The sequence below is a fragment of the Pteronotus mesoamericanus genome, unplaced genomic scaffold (assembly GCF_021234165.1).
Source record: "Pteronotus mesoamericanus isolate MK-2021 breed Mesoamerican mustached bat unplaced genomic scaffold, CSHL_Meso_final contig_182, whole genome shotgun sequence".
Classification (NCBI taxonomy): Eukaryota; Metazoa; Chordata; class Mammalia; order Chiroptera; family Mormoopidae; genus Pteronotus; species Pteronotus mesoamericanus.
In genome coordinates, this window is record NW_026555078.1 from 33962955 (window position 1) to 33980914 (window position 17960).

Here is a 17960-nt window from a genome sequence, read left to right on the forward strand (position 1 = left end):
TCCCAGTAGACTATAAGTTCCAGGAAAACAAGGACTGTGACTATTTCTTGCTCACTATTGTACCCCCAGAAGGTGGAGAGATATATATATATAGAGATATATATATATACACACACACACACATATATACATATACATATATAAAATATATAATTGAGTGAATAAATATGTATGTCAGATATCATGATAGGTGAGCAGAGATAAGAAAGACTAAGAAATGTCATCAGTACTCAAAGAACTTACACTATCATAGAGTAGATGTGAGAAAGCAGGGCTAACTTATGTGGGGGGTCATTAAAAGGGATATTATAACAAACGATGATGAAATAGATTTAAATCTTCAAAAAATTCTTTAAGGATAGTTTCTTAATCTACTTAACTATAATTTAACACTGATGGATGTCATTATTTTAAAATACGTACACAATTTTTTTTTATATTTCCCACTTCAAGAAGTGGAGCCTAATTGCCACCCCCTCCCCTCATCCCCGAGGTCTAGTGACTTGCTCTGGACAAATAGAATAAACTGAAAGTGACAATACACAACTAGAGACTAGGTCATAAAAGACTTTGGGGTTTCCTCCTTACTCTGCATTGGATCACTCCCTCTGGGGGAATGATCCAGCTGTCACGTGATGAGGTCACACCAGCAGATCTATGGAGAAGCTCTCAGGCAAGGGGCAGCCAGGAAGAAACTGAGGCCTCTTGCCAGCAGCATGTGAGTGAGCCGTCTTGGAAGCAGGGCCTTCAACTTTAGGCAAGACATTAGGTGACTGAAGCCCTAGTCTTGATTGCAACATCATTAGAAACTGAGTCACATGATCCAGTTCAGCTGCCTCTGAATTGCTAGCCAACAAAAACTGTGAGACTATATATGTTTGTTGTTTCAGTCGTTAAGTTTTGTGGTAATTTGCTATACAGTAATAGAGAACCAATCAGGCAGGAACTGATATGTTTCTAGATAGAGACTGGGAAATAGTAGCCAATAGGCGAGTAGCAACTACTTTTGCTCATACATCAGCCACAACACTCAAGTCTTTGGAAATTTGTTATCCCAAATACCTACCCCCAAATACGTACCAGAATGCACTTAATTAAATGTGTCTACGGCTGAGCAGTAAGAAGATGTTGAGATAGGAACAGGAGTTAGAATTCCTAGGCTTTTTGGATAACTCTTCTTTAATCAAAGCAATCCACAAATAGAGTTTCTTTAAAAAAAACAACAAAAAGTACTACAAGGTCTAGGTTAAAACAGAGGAGTCTACGGCCCCACCCTATTCTATGCAAATCCCATTCCCCAATTCTTGAAAAAAAAATTTTTTTATATTTATCTCCATATTTCTACATAATATGCTTCTACTGCTATTTTTTAATAGATCTATTTTAGGATTTATTTTTTGACTTCCTCATAAGGAAGGAAAAGATTTAGCATCTTTATATCACTCCAGGTCTCCACTTTTCCTACCTTCATCCTCCATACAAACAATATATACAACTTTTGGTTAAATCACTATCCAGTATTTGCCTGACTGTGGGGGGATGTAAATCAAGCAATATACTATAGTTAGATCTGCTTTATTGTAAAAATGTTTCGTACTTCCTGGAATGAAACCTGCCTCATTTTAAAAATGGGCTTTTTAAAATCACTTTTCCTTCCCAACTTTACAATACAGTTTAAACCCCCTCTGAATAATGTTTTTTCAGAAAGTCAGACACATCGAGTGTCTCTCCAGTCTTATGCTTTACCCAGAGACACTGGGTAAAGAGGCCTCCTCTGGGAGGCCTCAGTCTTCGGCTCTCTAGGGCTGTTGCAGAGCTCTCTTCTAGAACTTCTTTAACTCTTTCTTGTCTTGTGTGCTGTCTTTACTTTTCTGATACCCGGGTCTCCTCATTTTTGATTACTTTGTTTGGATCGTATCCTCTCAGTAATTTTTTTGAGAAAGGATTTAAGGATATACATTATTCTTCACATCTAACAATATCCTAATTCTATTTTCATATTTTACTAATAGTTTGACTGGCTATAGAATTCTCTCAGAGTTTTGAAGACCCTGCTCCATTGTCCTGTAGCTTCTGGTGCTTTTGTAGTTGCCCCTCTGAATCTGAAATCTTTGTAGGGATCAGGTTTTTTGTTTTTCTTTCTGAAAGATTTTTCTTTTTTTTTTTAAATCGCTGTAAGAGGCATTTTTCATCCCTAGAATGGCACTCAGTGTGCCCTGCAATCTAGATATCCATCCTTCAATTTTGACTGTTTTCTCAAATTCTAAGATTATCCTTACTTCTATTCTCTCTTAGTGATACTCTTATTAGACTCTGTTTTCCTTGAATTAATCCTGTTTTTTCCATCTCTTCTCATCTATTTCTACCCCTGTCTTTTTATTCTAGTATCTAGGAAATTTCCTCAATAGTTCTTCTAAAGTTTCTGTTGAAACTTTTTTATTTTGGCTATCATATATTTAGTTCTAAGGACTCTTTCTTGTCCTCTGTTCCTTCTTATAAAATCCTGTTATGTATTTGACAATATTAATTACAGATTTTTGTTTGTCTTCTTTTCTTCCCTTTTTGTTTCCTCAAAGTTCCTTTTTTCATATCACTTTTGGTCTCTCTATTTCACATTGGGGGCTTTCCCTAAAATATGGCCAGCCTTGGTTTTCTGGTCATAGAGTGAGGCACTAAAATAAAAGTGCAGTCGAATTCTGAGTGTGTAAGTGGGAAGAAACAGCTCTTTTGTTGTTTTTGATGTCTCTATTTATTCCTGGAAGAATTCTCCACTCCTTTTCAAATGGGAGAGAAGGGGATCAGGCCTGATGGGGTAAGAAGAACGCAGGTGTGTACAGTACAAGATCTGCAGTTTTGGAAGTGAAACTTACAGGTGGTCTGCTGGAGGTGGGAGGGGGGTAGTTTTAACATTTAGCTTGGAAGGACTTTACATAATCCAATTTTATTTCATTTACTTTGGAACTCTCTTTCCCCCTTCTCCTTGGAATTGTGCTAAGTAGGGTCCTTGTGTTTCTAGCTACTCTTGTTTCTTGACTGAAAAATCCTGATCTTAAAATACTTTCTAAATGAATTTTAGATAACTTTTATTTTTTTAATGAATAAACTGGTAGTTGTGCCTTCCCTTTATCATAGTTTTTCCACATCCATACTTTTTGTGAATTTTCCTCTGTTGATTCCAGTCCTATTGTGTTTTCTCCCCAATCCACAATTACTTCTGCACAAAATGATGGCTTTGTCTCTAAGCTGATAAAATTTGTTTGAATTGTAATCACACATTGCCTTGTGACATCTCATGCTGTTATTATCTTTTCAAGTTTGTTAGTTAGCTAATTTATTTGTACATTCATCAATACATTCCAAAGTCATCCTGTAAAGCACATACACAATGCTAAGTACTGGGGAATCTGAGACTACCGAGGCAAGTTCCCTACCCATCTGTTGAATGGGGAAAATCTATACATAAATATAATATTTCATTCCATGTGGTAAGCACAATTATGTGACCTTATAGGAATCTAATCCAACCACAGAGGAGAGGTTAAGGAGGGAGCCAAGTAAAGTGAAGGTGATGGATGTGGGACTGAAGAAAACATTTCAAGCAACAGGTTGAGCAAAGATGTGGAGGCTGGAAACAAGGTCTATACAGGAAATTGGTAACAGTTCACTGACCTGCAGGGAGAGGTGTTGGAGGTGAAGCTGGGAGTAGGTGAGGCCAGATCATGTGGACCTTGAATGTCATGCTGAAAATCTTAAATTTTATTCCTCAAACAATCACGAGCATCAAAAATTTCAAAGAGAGGTGTGATATGATCCGATTTAGTTTTGATAAAACAGACTAGTGGGGAGGCCATTTTTTGAGGGGTACAAGCCCAGAGGCTGGGTGATCAGTAAAGGAAATGTGGCAGTAAATCAGGTGAGTGGCCATAAGGGCTGAAACTAAGTCCTGGGCCATAAAGATGGAAAGGGGGGATAAATAGAAGACGGAACTGGTAGAACTTGGTTTACCAATGGTCATGGGAGGTGAAAGAGAGGGAGGAAACCGAAGATGGCTTCCTGCTTTCTGGGTGTCTGGATATGGATGGTGGTGTGACCAAACATTTCTGAAAAAACCAGATTGATGTGTCTAAGAGGCAGTTGGATTTTGAAGCTCAAGGAAGCTATCGGACCTGGAAAAATGATTTGGGAGTCTTCTGTGTAGGAGAGGTATTTAAAATTATGAGATTGGGCAAGTTGCTTCAGGAAAGAATATACATGAAGAAGATCACTTAACAAAGGACAGGATCCTGGGGAACACTCTCATCTCAGAGGTGAGCTGGGGAAAGCTATAAAAGAGAGAGTGAAATAATATCAGTGAGAAATATAAGCAGAAACTGGAGTGTTAGGTACATAGGAAATTTAATTGAGGGAGGGAAGAATCAGTGTTGTCAAAATGCAGCAGACATTTCATGATGTCATGAAACGTAGTCATTAGACTTGGCAGAATGGTCAGGTAATGAGGAGTTTCAGGAGGGTGGAGTTGGAAACCAGATTGCATAGTGGATTAAGGTATGAATGGGAGTTGAGAAGTGAAGTCAGTTACTATGTATAGTTTGCCTTTTCAGGAACATTCCCTAAATAAAGAAGGTAAAGATAGAGCTTAGGTGGCATGTCTCTCCAACTCAGATGATCTCAAACATCTTAAGAAAAAAGTATAGCAATGTATTATGTGCGTATTTATATTTAATAACTGTTAATTAAATAAGTAGATCGAATCAAATATCAGCACCAAACTTTCAGGTTTTTATTTAGCCTTTCTTCCTCTGTGTGTCATAATATTCCTTTTCCTTGACCAACTCCTTTTTCCTTTAAATTATTTCTGTTCAGCCTATTCAATGCCAGAAAATGTTTAGGTACTAGAACTCTTCATGTCTCATCTTCAAGCTATTTCCAGCTTTGGTCATTAAAAAAAAAAAAAGCTGTTATTTGCACAGTAATCAGAATTCCATCAAGAAACGCTGTGTACACTAGGTCTAAGTCATATCATTGTTATAATGACTAGTATTAGTATAACAAAGTTGTAGCCTTGTTCATCTCTGAAAGATTTAATGTTGTTTGGCAAAATTATAATAGATGGGAGGCTGGACTTGAGAAAATAAAAGATTGAACTATGTACCTATGTTGAGCTATGTCATAGTCATAGTTGAACTATGAACTATGAACTATGTTGTTATTGAATGACTAATCAGTTATTTCATGGACTCTAACACAAGCAAGGTGAGATGGTTGCCACAGCAGGCAGAGTTGAAGAAGTAAACTCACAAAAAGGTGTGACTTGAAAGATTAACAGGAAAATGTCAGTGCCAGTTATAGAATATGTACAAACAGTGTTTTATGCATTCTAAAATCTTTCATAAATCTGAGAGGAAAAATTATAATTATCAAGAAAATAAAGTAAAACCAAGCAACCTCACTTCTGGGTATATATCCAAAGAAAATGAAACCATAATCTTGGAGAGGTATCTGCATTCCCATGTTCCCTGCAATATAATTCACAATGCCAAAGTATGCAAACAGCCTGTGTATGGCAATGGATAAATGGATAAAGAAGCTGTGATATACACATATACAATGACTATTATTCAGCCATGAGAAAGAAGGGAATCCTGCCATTTGCTACAACAATGGGTGGAACTTGAGGGTAATAGGCTAAGTGAAATAAACCAGACAGAAAAAAACAAAAAATACTACATGGTATCCCTTATATGTGGAATAATCACTTTAAAAAGTAGAACTCATAGTCCTGGCTGGTGTGGCTCAGAGGATTGAGTGCTGGCCTGGGAACCAAAGGGTTGCCAGTTTGATTCCCAGTCAGGGTGCATGCCTGGGTTGCAGGCCAAGTCCCTGGAGAGAGGCAACCACACATTGATGTCTCTCTCCCTCTTTTTCCTTCCCTTCCCCTTTCCCTAAAAATAAATAATAAATAAAATATTTTTTTTAAAAAAGTAGAATTCATAGAAACAGAGTATAGGAAAATGGTTTCCAGAGGCTAGGGGATGGGGGAAATAGGGAGAGGCTGGTAAAAGGGTACAGACTTTCAATTATGAGTAAGGTATGAGGATCCAATGTATAACATGTGACTGTAGTTGGTAACATTGTATTGTATAACTGAAATTTTCTAAGAACTGAACTTAAATGTTCTCACCAAGGGAGAAAATGTTAAATATGTGAGATGACTGATGTGTTAATTAACTCTATAGGGGGAATCATTTCACAATATACACATATTAAATCACCACAATGTACACTTTAAATAACAATTTTACTTGTCAATTATATCTCAATAAAGCTTAAAAAGATAATAAAGTAAAAATGTCTTATATGGTGATTGTTTCTGATTTTAAATTTGCTAGGTAGTTGTTCTGGGAAAGAGTTTGAGTCTTATGGAATAGAGCTTTCACTCTGGGAACATAGATACTTTAAAACTCTTCCAAATTACAGGCTGTTGCATCAGGGTGAAATCCAGAGCTGATTCATGTTTGGGTTGCTTCCTTCTGCAATTTTAGGCTTTATTCATTTAGCTTCCTTTTTCATATTGTGTCTCATTTTGATGGCCTAATCTTCAGATATTGATACTGTGGCCACATGAAGAATATTCATTCGTTTTACAAGCATGTACAGAGAAGCTCCATGTGAAGATCTCTAGATGTCACCAAGCATGTCTGAGTCATTATCCCTTTTTAAGGAGTTTAAAGAGATTACCTTTCAGTGGTAGAAACATAAAGTAGAAAATTTCATGAAATATTATATATTAAGTTCCAAACTGGGTGAGCAGAAAACCAGGAAGACCACATAGAAGAGGGAGTTTGAGCTGGGTATAGCCTTAGAGGGATAAGTAGGATCTGTATATATGTATAATGAAAAAGATCTTTCCAGGTAAAGAAAGAGATTGTACTAATATGTACCTACATGTGTCATGTTGTAGTTATTAGAATCAGAGCTTCTTGCCCTGGCTGGGTGGCTCAGTGGATTAAGTGCAGGCCTGCCAACCGTCCGGTCGCCAGTTTAATTCCCAGTCAGGGCCCATGCCTGGGTTGCAGGCCATATCTCTGGTTGAGGGTGCGTTAGAGGCAACCACACATCCGTGTTTCCCTTTCTTTCTCCCTCCCTTTCTCTAAAAATAAATAAATAAAATCTTAAAAAACAAATTAGAGCTTCTCAAACCCTCCAGGCTCACAGATGGTTGGTGACTTTTTAAATACATGTCAGTCTTCTTGGCAGTAATCAACAGAGCATAGGCTATGGAGTTTAAGGAATATCTAAGTTTCTATGCCTGTTTGTTTCAGCTAGAGAATCGAAGTAATACCTGTTGTGGGTCTACCATATCCTAAGCTACTTTATTAAATGATGGCTTTAAAAAAAAAGGCTTACCAAAAACAGATAATCTGAAATTCTTGAACATTTAATGTGTAAGATGTTGGGAAGCTTTACAGTTTCACCTTAAAATTTTCTCCTTAAAAACAACAACAAAAAGCTGATAGACTAATCTTATGTCTGGGAAACAGAGGACCTGGTTCTACCCACTACCCAGCTCTCAGTCCTGCCTCACATCATCTTACCTCCCTGGGCCTGTTTCCTCTTACAAATGAGAGCGAGCATTGTCTCCACGTTTGCTGTCCCATACAGAATCACGTTTGACTATGAATGTGACTGTTTGTATAAAATACACACCAGATTTCACAGATAAAAAGAAAAAAATTAAAAATATTTTATGAATGATGTTTTGCGCATACTGGGTAAATCATTAAGATTAACTTTAGTTTTTTTTTTTTACTCTTTTGATGTGACGAGAAAAATCTAAATTACTTATACAGCTCTGGGTCTAGATGGACACTAATATCTCTTTCAGCTTTAAGACCCTGCCGGGGACACTGGAGGACACTTATTTCTTACGGTTCGATTTCCCTGCATTAAGATACCGAAGGATTGGCCCGGAGAGCGCGCGGTGGGGCGGGGCCCTGCGGGAAGACACAGATCCCACCGGGTCTCTCTCTCGCTCTTGGCGGGAAGGACGCCACAACTGCGAGGGGTCGACCGCTGGAGGACCAGGGGTGGGGGGTGGTAGCCAGCTGGGCCTTGTCTCCTGGATCGGGACTTTTGGCAGGCGGGGGCGCGCGCGTCGGTCCGGCGGGCGGATCCGGGAAGAGGGTTCATTCGTCAACCTCACGGGCGAGGAAGGAAACCGGCCTGAGGCCACCGCTGGCTGGCGCGGGTGCCTTGGCACGTCCGCAGGCTCCGCGGGGAGGTGGCGGCCGCTGAGAGGCGAGGGAGCGGAGGGCGGGCCTGGGAGGTGGCCCGGAGGTGGGGCGCTGGCGGGGGCCGGCCCGCTCTGGCTTCGTCTGCGGACGCACGGCCTGCTCGCTAGTCCTGGGTTCTCCGAGCGCGAGGCGACGAGCGACTAGAGCGGCTAGAGCGGCTATGGGCAGCCGCTGGGGCTTCCTGATCGGCCTCCTGGGCGCCGTGTGGCTCCTCCGCTCAAGCCAAGGCGGGCAGCAGCCCCCGGAGACAGCGGCCCAAAGGTGCTTCTGCCAGGTGAGGAGTGTGCGTGTTGCTCTTCCCCTGTTTCCCGGCCCCTTCCTGCGCTGTATCCCTCATGCCCGGGCAGGTGAGGTGCTGGGGTGCATCTTTGCATCTCCACCTCCCCGGAATGAGCTCCCTGTACTCCTGCTCCCCGGCCTGGGCTAGGTCCTCTGCAGTTCATCTGGGTAGGTGTGGACGGGTCTCCCAACGCAGCCTGGACCTCTGGTGTTCTCCCGCGTTTCGGATCAGGCTTGGACGAGAGGGATGGGTGCACGCTGTTATGTTTTTACCGAGTTGATTTAGGCATCTTTGTTGGTTTTCCCTACCCAGACAGGACACGCACAGTGTGCACGCACACTCAGTATTTTTTATTTTCTCAGAACCTGGGTCCCACTTTTAACTTGACCTGGAACTCTATACGCTGTGCCTGTGCTGGGTGCCTTCGCCGGCCTCTCTGGCCAGGACAGGCTTTTGTCAGGAGCGGGGTGGAGGCGGGGGGGGGGGGGGCGGCGGGGGGGGGGAGGCTGCTGTCAAATCTCATTGTATGTCAGGCAGGGGAGTAGCTTCGTGTGGATTTTTTGTGTCTAAGTCCAGTGCTTGGTGTCTTTGGGGTCTTTGCACTTCTGTGGCTCCTTGCCCAATGTGTTTTTTTTTTTTTTCATTTTCCTTAATGTCATGAGAGTCTCTTACTGTGACACTAATATAACTGGTTTAAATTGGGCGGATAACAAATTGGATATCAAGCATATTATTATCATTTCCTTGTGTTAGTAAGAGGGGAGCAAAAAATTCAAAGAAACTTCGAAGTTTCTAGATCTACAATTACCCATATTTTATTATTTTTAAAAGATTTTATTTCTTTTTAGACAGAGGGGCAGGGAGGATGAGAGAAAGAGAAACATCAATGTATGGTTACCTCTTGCTCACTTCCTACTGGGGACCTGGCCTGCAACCCAGGCATGTACCCTGACTGGGAATTCAATCAGTGACCTTGTGGTTTGCAGGCCGGCACTCAGTCCCTGAGTCACATGAGCTAGGGCCAATTTCTCATATTTTAATGTCATTACTCTTTAAAAATTTTAAAAATATGTTTATTGATTTTAAAGAGAGAGGAAAGAGAAGAGAAAGAAAGACATCAATGAGAGAGATGAAACGTGGATGGGTTGCCTCCCATATGTGCCCCAACCAGGGACCAAACCTGTAGCCTAGGTATGTGCCTTAACTGTGACTCAAACACCCAACTTTTTGGTCTATGCCAGAATGACTGGCCCAACCAACTGAGCCTTGCAGGCCAGGGCTTCACATCATTACTTTGAAAGTCACCATTAGGTTGGCTTTCATTGATAAAAATTATATTTTATACAAAATTGAGGGTCAGCATCCAAATTGTTCTTTTAAAGTGGATTTTACTATTCATTTGTTGTCAGAAATGACATTTTATGTGTGTAGAGGCAATGATCCTATTTCATAGAGGTTAGAAACACGGATTACGAGAGGAGGAGATATCTTTTCACTGCTTTATATTCTTAGATTTTATTTCTTGTTTTGCTGAGTGATTTGGATGTTGAGGTGTTATCTGGAATGGTGTGAGAGAAGTTGTAAAGAAGTTACTGCTTTAGAAACAGCACACAGTACTTAGAAAGAAAAAGGGCTATTATTCTTCTGATTGTAGAAATAATGTAATGAAAGTTTAAACATTTAAAAAATATGTAGAAATAAGTGACTTTAAAATAAGTCATTTGGTATTGAAAGAAGATGCCCAATATAACATTTTCAACTGTGTTCTAGAAATTGGATAATGGAATAAAAGTACATATTGAGCTTTTCATCTTTCACTTTCCCCCTCAGTAGCCTTTTCAGGTACCTGACTAAAGTTGTGGAGCGTTTTTTTAAAAATTAAAAAAAAAAAAAGATTTTATTTATTTATTTTTAGACAGAGGGGAAGGGCAGGAGAAAGAGAGGAAGAGAAACATCAATATGTTGTTGCCTCTCACGCACCCCTTAATGAGGACCTAGCCTGCAACCCAGGCATGTGCCCTGACTGGGAATCGAACTAGTGACCCTTTGGTTCACAGGCCGGTGCTCAATCCATTGAGCCACAGTAGCCAGGGCAAAGTTGGGGAGCTTTTACATTTTAAAAAATTTATTTTCTTTTTTATTTCTGATTTGTGTTTATGCTTTTTCTCCCCTTTCATAATATTTTCAAGATTTAAATACTCCCTCAAAACAAAATTCTGTTAGACCCATTTCTTTTCCTTTCAGAACAAGAGAAAATGTTTTTCTTCCCAGAGTCAACTTTAAAAAATAATGAATTGAGAGTCACATACTAAAACAATTTTTAGAGAGACTTAAAATGGTCTACTTAAATGAACTGAAGAATAGAGACCATCAATTCCAATCCAATTAATGAAATAAAAGTATACTTTAGTCCTGTTATGGTCAGTAATAAACGGATGTGGGTAAGGAGAGAACAAGGGAGAAAGGAAAGTAATAAAGAGACGTGAAGAGAAAAATGGAGACCAGCATATAGACACACACACAAAAACAGAACAAAAGTGAAAGAAAGAAAAATGGAGAAAGGAAAGACAAGGTGAGATGAATGGTGAAAATATTCATGCAACAAACATTGATAAACACTGTATGCATTGACCTGAGTGTTTGAAATACAGAAATAACTATGGCATCATCCCTGCCCTGAGAAGCTTAGAGTTTAGGGAATAATGTTCTTTGGGGCTTGGGGAGAGGCAACTGATCGATGTTTCTCACATCAATGTTTCTCTCCTTTTCTTTCTCCCTTCCTTCCCCTCTCCCTAAAAATAAATAAATAAATAAATAAATAAATAAATAAATAAATAAACCTTTAAACTTAGTTACTACATATACCTGTTAGTTGATGTCAAATCTTACTAAAACCATTTTCACTGTAGGTTGTAAGTTCTTTTGATAACAGTGCTAAATTTACTGTTAGTTGCTGGAAATGTATGATCCATTTTGGGGGACATATAAATCTTCCTTATACACAAACTCTCCCTTTTTTCTAAATCATTCTATTTAAAAAAAGTTTTTACACGGAAAATTGGCCTTTTTTTCACCTTTTGCTTATATTTTTCACTTATACATATAAATCTATGTATAGTTTGTGTAAACAACCCCACGATCAGGACCTGCTCTTTCTTTAAACAAAAATATTTGTAGTATTTGTTGTACTAAATGTGAGCTTGAAGTAAATGAAGACTTTTCAGAGTTTCTTCTTTCTTTTTGACAAGTATTGCCCCATTATGTGCAATTAGTGAGAATGAATGAAACAGAACTTTAGTCCCAATTCATGGAATCCCAGGATGCATTTTAAAGAAATAACATCAGGAGAAATATTGAAGCTCAGATATGGAGGCAGTACGGACACCTTTTTCATTTAAATTACTTAGAAATGAGTTTGATAAAACATTTTGACTACATAGGAGTTTGCAGTCTTAATATGGCTAGTGCTAATAACTCTCAGATCCATTTATTTGAATGCAGTAAATCTGTATCAGGCTAATGAATGGGAAGTAACTCAGGTAATCCAAAATGGCTACTTCGAAAATGGATTATTTTTTGTTCGGAGTGCATTGTAAATACACTATGCATACCTGAATTTGAGCAGATTTACCTGTCTAGTGTCTTGTCTGTGTTAATTTTAAAAATATTTTTTAATTTGTTAGTCTGTGGCTGGGCCATGGAAGAGACGCTTGGTAATATGTTGGGTGGTGGGTGGATATAAGCCCAGGATTAAACTTTAGTCAGAGGGATCTTTGAAATGGGTTATACTGGAGAGCTGTCCACTGACTCTCAGTATTTGCTCTATTCCAGGCTTTTCTGAACAAAGTGTGTGGAACAAAGCATGTTTCACATTGGTTGATATACTTTGCGTCATTTAACAACAATTTAAATCTCTAGCAAGACTGGAACTTTAATGAAGAAATAGCTCTTAGCATTCATTCCATGTTCTTAGAATGGTACCAACTACCAAGTGTAGAATCTTTGTGGTTTTCATGATTCCATTAACAAGAGTTGTTCCAATCTATTCTGTCAAAGAATGAATACTTACATTCTTTTTTATGGTCACAAAACAATAAAATTAAATACAACTAAAGTTCTTTGCCAAATAAAGTGCACTTTGAGCACTTTCAAAAGACATTTCCTTTTTATATGAGTTCGAGGAATATATTCTTACAGTGCTTGGGGAAAAAATGATAATCTGTGGTAGGACTAGAAGTTGTTGGTACACAAGGAAACTGTTTAGAAAGTATGTTTTGTTTTATCTTTCACTGCCTACTAATGGGCACCTCTGTCGAGAGCAGTGAACAAACAGGCCAGTGTTATTTTCTTTTCTCTGGCCTTCTATACAGTAGTTTGGTATTTGCTCCAAACCAGTCAGAATCAATGGAGAAAGCAACTGAGGCTCCTTCTACAGCTGACAATTGTTTATCGAGTTCTATGTTTCATTGAGGCTACAGATGTAAGATTTTGGGAAAAATTTAACTATAAACTTGGCTCTCCCCCCCGCCCCCCACCCCCCTTCAACACATGTTGTAGGTTGCTTTAGGAAATAGTAAAATCCATTTCACTGGAAGCATTTAAACAATGGCAAAGGTAACAATAATGATTAACATTTACTGGGCATTTTACTTGTCATTTTAATTTGATACCAACAGCTTTGATGTGGGAACTATTATTATTTCTATTTTGTATTTAGATAGGAAACTGAGGCCTAGAGAGTAGGCCAGGCCAACAATGAAGAAGCAGTAGAGATGGGATTCAGCCCTGATGCCAGAGCCCACGTGCTAACCATTGTTATACACTGCTTCTCCTAGAAGGTGTGTAGGAGGGAAGCTGTGTTGCTTGCAAGGTTGCAATGGAGGCCTTCAAAGGCTTTCCAATTCTTTAGGTACTAGGACTTTAAACTGAGAGATGTTATGTCAGGCCTATTGTGGTCCTCATATCTACCATTCCTCATCAAGGGCCTTTTAATTGCCACCTTATTAATTTGGGCCCCTACCCATGGCTGAGTATCACCTGAAGCCTCAGCAGTAAGCTTCAAATTTTAACATGCATCAATCACTTCGTGTGTGTGTGTGGGGGGCGGGGGGGAGGGCGGGGGCGGGGAGCATGCACATTGGTAAAATATCCGGATCTCTGTGGTATGGCCAGATTTCTGTTTCACTTTGGGAGACAGGCTAGTAGTTATTTATTCAGCTTTAGTGACATTCTGAAGTACAGCATCAAGTCATCCTTGTTATCTGTTGGCACCCACATTTTGGTTTTAGTTTAGGTTACAGGACTTTGCTTCATTTCCAAGATTCTTCCCTGGGTATTAACTGGATTTCCACCTTAGTCTTTTCCTGAGACCCTATTCTGGTAACATGCCTGGTTATCTAGTTGTTAGAATTAGGCCTGGTATTACATCTGCTAGACTTCCTGCCAGGTTTCTGGTTCTGCTTCCTATTGTCAGGCCTTTACAGAGGGTCAGATGACTTGGATTTCCAAATACCTTCCTGTCTCTTCTTTGTTGGGCTCTCTCCATCTTTTGAAATTCTTGCCGCCCCCATGCTACCTTCTTACCTGTCCTGCTACCTGTTTTTGTAGTTGGGGATACCTCTTACTCAGTTTCTAAGTTAAGGACAGAATATTTTAAAATCTACTATTGACCTGCCTTGTTTCCTTGTGAGGTCTCTAGGCTATAGGCCACCTCTGCTCTGGATGCATCTTGCATTCTTTTCTGGTTTGGGGCTTCTTTTAGCTTCCTTTGAAATTAGGATGTGTATCTGTAGAATGTTGGAGGCCAAGTGTTGTTATCTTTGCTGCCTGCTTTCCTTGCTTTTGTGAGCGCATTCCTGCCACTTGAGCTGGCGTGGTCTAGGGCACCATAGGTGGCATGGTAGTACGTAAGTATGAGTAGTGCAGTGCTGGTCTCCAGTGAGAGTGACAGTGGACAGCATTCATTCTTTCATTTACTCACCCTTCCCACAAATAGCTATTGATCATCTACTGGGTGCTTTCTAGAAGTGCAGTAGTACTAAGTTTATACAAAGAACAAACATGATTTCTCCCTCAAGAATTTTAAATTCTGGTGAGCGGAAGTGACATATATAAATTTAATACAGTGAGGTGATTGTCATGTAGGAGTATGTGGACTCTCACAGGAGCACGTAGGAACGGCAGTTAACCCAGCAGGGGGTGAGTGGTACCCGAGGGGCAGCTTCCCAAAAGAGGCCATGCCTGAGCTTGAGTATTAAAGATAGATGTTTACCTTAAAAATGAATTCCTCAGGAGGAAAAATGGATTGCTTCAAACCCTTTCTCTCAAGCTTTTTTTGGGTGTGTGTGGTTATGTGTGTGTGTGTGTGTGTGTGTGTGTGTGTGTCTTAAAGTCTCTATCTGGCAATGTGTCTCTTTGGCCTTTGTAGACTTTGTGCCACTTATTCTTGCATAATACAGGATCTGGCAAAAGTTAACACCTGCTTGAGTGTGGTTAGTAGGGTAGGTGAATATCTTGCACGACATGGACAGCAATTTGAACATTTCACCTAAAATGTCATATGGTGTGCTTGAGTGTGATACTCTTGTTACAAAATTACACGCTTAAGATTTTGTAATAAAAGATTTTGTAATAAAAAAAGTGGTATTATTTGTGCAGGACTTTATATTTTGTATCCAACGGGAAAAACAGTACCTATTGTATGTCTTTAGAGGTTCTGCTTTTAAGACTCAAAAGAAAACGGTGTGAATAATCAAGTCATCTAGGTTAGTAGCACTTTTGTTCTGTTTGTACCCAGAATTAGGACTCTGAGGTTATTGTATACTCAGAGAACTTTTAACAGGAAACAAAGACATATTTGCGTATGAAATGAAAATAGTTATTACAGTGACAAATATGTAGATCAGATTTCTAGGAACTGAATTAGTTACTCTAAAACAAGTAAGTCTAGGCAAATTGGTTAAAAAAACAAAAAACAAAACTTATCTCTTGAGTATTGCTGTCATTTTCCAAAGTACTCTTATCTGTTAGGTGAAAAATTTTCATTATTGGTTTGTTATATTCTATAATTAAAAGGTAGTATAGGATTTTATATATTCCAAAAGATAACAGTCTAAATTTAGTATTTCATTACATTTCATTACATTACTAGATTTAGTAATGGTAAGGTGTCCTTACCATTAAATTAAAAAAAATTTTTTTGTTGGAAGTGTTTCCCTAAAATATAAACAAAAGTGGTTTATAATGCAAATATTCAGGCCAAAGTATAATAAGGATCTCTTTTCTGCAGCATGCTTTATATTAAAAAAACTTCTAGATACTTTTTAAAAATCATGGTGTATTTGTTACTTCCTTAAAGCAATGTTTAATTTATTGTTAGGTGTTTGCCTAGCCCCAAATAAACATCTAAGAATGTTATTATTAAATAACTTTTATTTATTGATTTGAAAGACAGACAGACATTGATTTGTTGTTCTACTTATTTATGCATTCACTGGTTGATTCTTTTAAATGCCCTGACTGGGAATTGAACCTGCAACCTGGGTATATCTGGACAATGCCCTAACCAACTGAGCTACCTGGCCAGGGCAACATCTAAGAATTTTAGTTTCACATCTAATAATGCTGTCTAACTATAATATGACTTCCCACTATATCCTAGTATAGGTACATTTAATAATTTGATTTAGTAAATACAGATAAGACATCATTTTTCAGCATTTGAAGATCAGGATTGCTTTGTGGGCAATTTGCTATTTCAGTGTTGTTAATCATAATTTCTAGGCACCATCTCAAACCTACAAAAATTATTATGGCCTAGTGTTTAAGCATTGTTAGATCTTTATAATAAATTATGGTTTGTCTCAAAATTCATTGTCATTTCATCCATCTTGTCTTGGGCCTATACATCCTGTGGGAAACTAAAATAAAGGAAATAGAGACAACTGAATTATAAGGCTATAGAGTCTCAGGAAAGCTGAGAATGGGAATGCAAGCGGGCTTTGGGAAAGATGGGTAGAAATTGGGAAAAACCTAGGGAATCCAGGTAGCATATGTTTTCTATCTCCTATCTCTGCTTCTTTGCGTATCTTTTAAAATCTTCCCTCTCTCTGCTAACTGGTCATATGCTCCCCAGTTCACATGATAGAATATAGCCTGAGTTTACTTTTACTGATCTAGCCACAAGGAGAGACAGTTCTCCCTGTTAGTCTCAATTCCAGATTCCTGGAAAAGGGAGCGTGACCTGGTTTAGGTCAGATGCTCACCCCTGGTCAGTCCTGGTGGGTAGGGTTACACAGTGACTGCAGGGGACCAAATCTTTGGGTGTGTTTGTGTCGTTATGAGCTCAGTACATCGTGCAAAAAGTATCCACTGCATTTCTCTAGGTCTATAGTAAGAGCATTACTAGATTATTGTTGTATCCTATCTCAGAAAATTATGGAGGAGGGTGGATAAAGGTTGGTTGAATAGAGGGCTTTCATTGTAACCATGTGAGGAAAAGGAACTCTTCTTACATCTAAGAATTTTGATTTAATATTTCATTTTCTTTGTAACAGGTTAGTGGTTACTTGGATGATTGTACCTGTGATGTTGAAACCATTGATAGATTTAATAACTACAGGCTTTTCCCAAGACTACAAAAACTTCTTGAAAGCGACTACTTTAGATATTACAAGGTATTTTTATTTTTAATTTTTTGTGAAAGAATACTTAAAGTTTAAATGGATAATTACATTTTTTAAGGCATTGCTAAGCTTCCAAATTGTGGCTATTGCTTGAAATTGATCAAGGCTATATTAGGAAAATTCAGTTCATGAGGGTGAACCACGTGATTCTGGGACTACCCCTTGTATACTTGTAAGTTCAATAGCTGAGTTTTGCACTCAAGAGTTAGAAACCAGTTAAACTGAAGTCAGAACAGCAACTGTTATATATATTGTTATAAAAATTGTGAGTTGATCATAATTTTCTAAAATGGCAGATTTATTCCAATTAATATAATTAAGTATTTTTGAGAAGCATAACTTTATTTTTGACCTATATTATTTTTAACAAGTCACTTGTCATATTTTATCTTGAGATCTCTACTGAAAGAGTTTAGAAAACCTGATTATTAGATTAGGTAGTTCCAGTATGAGTTGACAATTGTCTAACTATTCTCCCATGTTAACTGCTTCTTGCTTTAGAAGAATATGATTTAAGCAGTGGTGATCTGAGCTACTTTGGCTCCTAGTTGCCATCTGTTCAGTGTTTAGTAGCATCTGTGTCTTTCTAACTAAGTCTACCAATTTACATATACCAGCTGCACATTTATTTCATCATTGGAACTTGACAATTGGTAAGTGAAAGAAATAGAATAATTGCAGCCAATAACACGATCGGGTTAT

At 38.7% G+C, this 17960-nt stretch overlaps 1 protein-coding gene across 1 annotated transcript in view; it reads left to right on the forward strand.

Moving 5' to 3' along the window:
- The first annotated feature begins 8356 nt into the window (after positions 1-8356).
- The window catches only part of ERO1A (endoplasmic reticulum oxidoreductase 1 alpha), a 40725-nt gene continuing 31121 nt past the window's right edge, over positions 8357-17960 (forward strand). The window contains exons 1-2 of the mRNA XM_054567566.1: positions 8357-8568; positions 17130-17249. Of these exons, the coding sequence (XP_054423541.1) occupies positions 8455-8568; positions 17130-17249 (234 nt within the window). The 5' untranslated portion in view covers positions 8357-8454. The remainder of the gene's footprint in view (positions 8569-17129; positions 17250-17960) is intronic.